Below are 4078 nucleotides of genomic sequence, written 5' to 3'. Positions count from 1 at the left end.
ACACGTTCACCGTCGAAACCGTCTACTTTCATACCGGCAATTTTGACTTCTCTTTCCCGCCCTGCATGCTGAATTCGGACGCCGCGCTGATCCTCCTCCCAAGTCAGCCACTGCAAAGCGATGGGGGATTGCATGTCAACAAGTCTGTATCCATTGTTAGGGACCAGGCCAATAGTATTGGGTTTTAAGAACTTCTGTCTAAAACACCAAGTTACAGGCGCTGGGCTATGGTGACGGCTTCCATGAACGGGTCTACGTTACATTCTCTTCGAGAAACATTGCTCTGAATTTTATGCACGCCTGCGCCAATATGTCTACATCTGAAATACAATACTCAATCAGTTCTTTTTGGAAATCAAACACTACGTTTTTGTTGACCTGGTCATTATGCCAATTTTCAAAATCTTTATAACTTTTTTCGAACATCGATTCAGGGCAGTAGTATTCCTTGGGTGGGATGGGACCTACATAGTTTTGGTTTGCCAGAGTATTAAACAAGTGAGGGAAGTAACCCTTCTTCTTCTCTGGGGGTAGATCAAAGGCTTTGTTGAGTGCTGAGAGGGCCATGGGGAAATAGTTCAGTGAGTCGATAAATCTCACGTTGTCCAATTCCATGAGAATGACTTTGGTGCCACGCATAATTAGCTCTGGGACTGAATTATGTCTGTTCCAGTACGTATTTTAAGATGAACTGAAAATCAAAGCCCTGGCCGTTATGAGCCATTACACAAACGTTTTTGAAATTTTTTCTAACATCCATCACATAATCCATGAATTTAACTACAGGATCTTGTCTGAAGACTCGAGTGCGGGTATTACAATGTTCACAATTTCCACCACCGATACATTTGAAACAGAATTGTTGCGAGACACATAGATTTACTTTATGAACTTTTTTATCATCAATGTACTCGTCCTGTCTTGTTTCCAGATCGAAAAATATGAATAGATAATCTTCTGTTTTGGGCTTGCCTGTGTCGACTCGCATGTAGCACTGGTGGTTTGGGGCCTTGAAATCATTACAGATTTTACAGAAAACTTCCCCGCACACGTGTTTCGATTTACGCTGTTTCAGAAATACGAGTCTTTGACATTGTTTGCATTTATTAACAGATTTACACCGTTCACGCTGGTGAGCCGCGAAACATATTTGATTTTTTAGAGTGATGTTACAATTCGGGCAAACTATTCCTCCATGCTCCTCTTTACATGGCGGAGAAACTGTCTGACACGCAGGACAGATGTTTGAGCATCTGTGAAAACCTTTGTGGTCGTAAGGGACATGGCACGCCTCACAATAGAAATGGCACGCAAAAGCTGCAGTGAGGGATGTGATCACATTGTAGTGACCGTTATGATACAGTAGGTTAATTTTATACAGAGCACTTTCATTATTACCGCTAAAATACACGTCCCTACCCTTACTGTTATAGTTGTAAACTGTAATATTATATTTTTTGAGGTGCTCTTGAAATTTTGAAAGTTCGGGGACCCCCGCTCCCTGTTCAGAAATTTGGACCCCGGCTTTAGTAATCAGTTTTTGGGCTCTGAAAGTTTGTCACTTACCCTTGCCCTGCCTTATTGCTTTGAACTGAGGATCTTTTTTAGAGTTGGCTTTGGCTACTACCAGAGCACGCGCTAGACACAGATTATCGCTATTCTTAATGACTACGATACCTTGACGGGTCTTGCATTCTTCTTGGAAATTGTTATAAAAACCAGGTTTTACCCTACCACTACCAACAGGGAGATTGACACGCGTACATTCGACTTTGAACGTATCGGTAGATTTTACAGAGTCCGCGTTACTTTGAATTATCCCCCCAAAAATTTTCATAAAGGATATCGTCTTTGACCTGATCAGCTGGTCGAAATGCCACGTAGCCCGGATCTTTACTTTTTAAATTTAGACTATGAAGTGTAAATCCGAGGTAGTCCGAATCAGTGCAATTTGCTTTCATTTAATTTACAATTTTAGAAAACCCCGTCCTTAGCCAATCGATTTCATTAATGTTTTCAGGGACGGGATTGAATTTAAAGGTGGTCTTAGTACCATATACTCTGAATTTTCTCACATAGGTCTCGTTTCTTCCTAGAATTTTTACAGGATCCAACTCCATATCCATATATACAGGTTCAGAATCTACTTCAATATTTTCGTACGACATGTTTAAAACTAAGGATATATTATTTACAATAAGGTATTATAGAAACGATATTACGTTAGAAAAGCAACTAAAATGACTAAAAAGCCAATATCCAAAGCTGCTACTAGTAACGATAATTTCTATTTAGATTAAGAAAAATAATTACAAGAATAGTATTAACGGTAATTAAAATAAATATTAGTAAAAGTAAAATTATTTTGACGTAATAGATTGAATTATTTTACTCGAGTAATATCAAAAGATCGTAATTGTTTAAGTAATTGTGTAAAACTCAGAGCGACACACGTCCTATCTCCCTGACCTCCCGCACGGATCTGACGGGAGAGAGAGAGGAAGGAGTGCTGGCCTCTCAGGTTCCACCAATCAGAGCGCTTAGATACTATTTACATCCAATCAAGGACGCGCTTATTCCAGCCAGTGGAGAAGCGCGGAATTTTCTTGTTCAGAACTGGCTAACTCAGGTCTATTTATGTTACAGACTTCCTCTGATGACGTCACCACCACCACATATTGCTACGTGTGTGGCGGGGGTGAAGAGTGCCAATGTGAATAGTTGTTTAGAAATAGTATAATAAATTAGTTTTTACCCAAAAAATGTTTTTATTTTAAACTCCTGGAACCCCTATGCTCAGCTCTATACATCGACTCAATCATCACACAATAAGTGGAGTGATTAAAAAAGTAGTTATTGCTACCACTTCAGTATTTTATAGTTAGAGCTTCACTTAATGTGATTAAAAAGAAGCTAGAACTACCCCCTGTAGTTGTATCTTAACTTTTCTAGAATAGAAGTTGTAACTTCACTTTTGGTGTGATTAAAGTATAGTTACATCTACCTACCTATAGATATATCTCCATTATTTTGGAGTCTGTAGATAGGCACACTTCACTTTTATGTCTTGCGTGACTTTTAATGGCGATGTTTATGCAAGTACGGGAAAGAAGAGTGTACGGTGAAAGAAGAGTATTGACTAAGTGCAAGGAGCTGATGCGGTTTGAAAGTGAGAATATAGACTTTTTAGCAGAACAATTTCTACCGCCTAGTGACGAAACTCGGGGGAAAGCACTCACTCCAAGACAACGATTGGAGATTTTTCTTCGTTATACAGCTGATCCGGGGTTTCAAAGTGGTGTAGCAGAAGATATTGGAGTGGACCGTTTCGACAGTTTGTAAGAACATTAATTATGTGATGAACTGTATTTTGGAAAACGCAGACAACTGGATACATTTTCCTTCTACAGTACAAGAAATAAATAATGCAAAGTTGATGTGGCAAAGAAATTTTGATTTACCAACTGTTGTAGGTGCATTAGATTGCACGCATATCGAAATAAAAAAACCATCAATGTTCGGTGATGAGTATATAAACCGGAAGGGTTACCCCAGCATCAACGTGCAAGCAACATGTGACAGTCAAGAAAGGTTCACTAGCGTTGCTGCAGAGTGGCCAGGATCAGTGCACGATTCTAGAATATGGAGAAGGAGTCCTGTTCGGGATATTATTTCTCGTTATGACGGTGCTGCGTGTTTACTTGGTGACTCTGGCTATGGTATTTCTCCTTGGTTAATCACCCCGTTCAAACCTCCTCAAACCGATATTCAGCGTCGATTTAATCGTGTTCATGCAAAGGAAAGGGTGGTGATAGAAAGGGTGTTCGGACAGTTAAAGAAGAGATTCCCGATACTTGGCAACTGTGTTAGATTGTCTCTAGACAGAGTACCAAAAGTAATTGTCACCTGTACTGTGCTGCACAATGTAGCTAAACACCTCAGAGATCCTTTAAATTTTGAAGACGACGCGAATGAAGATGGGTGTAACGAGGATGAAGGAGGCGAAGAAGTGTTCGAAAACCAAGCAACAAAACAACGTGGCGAACAGAAGCGGAATGAAATGCTGGGTTTTATTTAA

General features: G+C 39.8%; 1 protein-coding gene across 1 annotated transcript; it reads left to right on the top strand.

Moving 5' to 3' along the window:
• Positions 1 to 3514: 3514 nt before the first annotated feature.
• Positions 3515 to 4078, top strand: LOC124372307 (putative nuclease HARBI1). Its single transcript, XM_046830686.1, has one exon. It carries the CDS (start codon positions 3515 to 3517, stop codon positions 4076 to 4078), a length of 564 nt encoding a protein of 187 aa, XP_046686642.1.

Source organism: Homalodisca vitripennis, unplaced genomic scaffold (genome assembly GCF_021130785.1).
Source record: "Homalodisca vitripennis isolate AUS2020 unplaced genomic scaffold, UT_GWSS_2.1 ScUCBcl_2876;HRSCAF=8012, whole genome shotgun sequence".
Taxonomy (NCBI): Eukaryota; Metazoa; Arthropoda; class Insecta; order Hemiptera; family Cicadellidae; genus Homalodisca; species Homalodisca vitripennis.
This window is presented reverse-complemented; position numbering and strand designations above follow the sequence as displayed.

Coding starts and splice junctions, on each gene's coding strand:
- LOC124372307 (XM_046830686.1), top strand. CDS start 3,515: ATGTTCGGTGATGAGTATATAAACCGGAAGGGTTACCCCAGCATCAAC.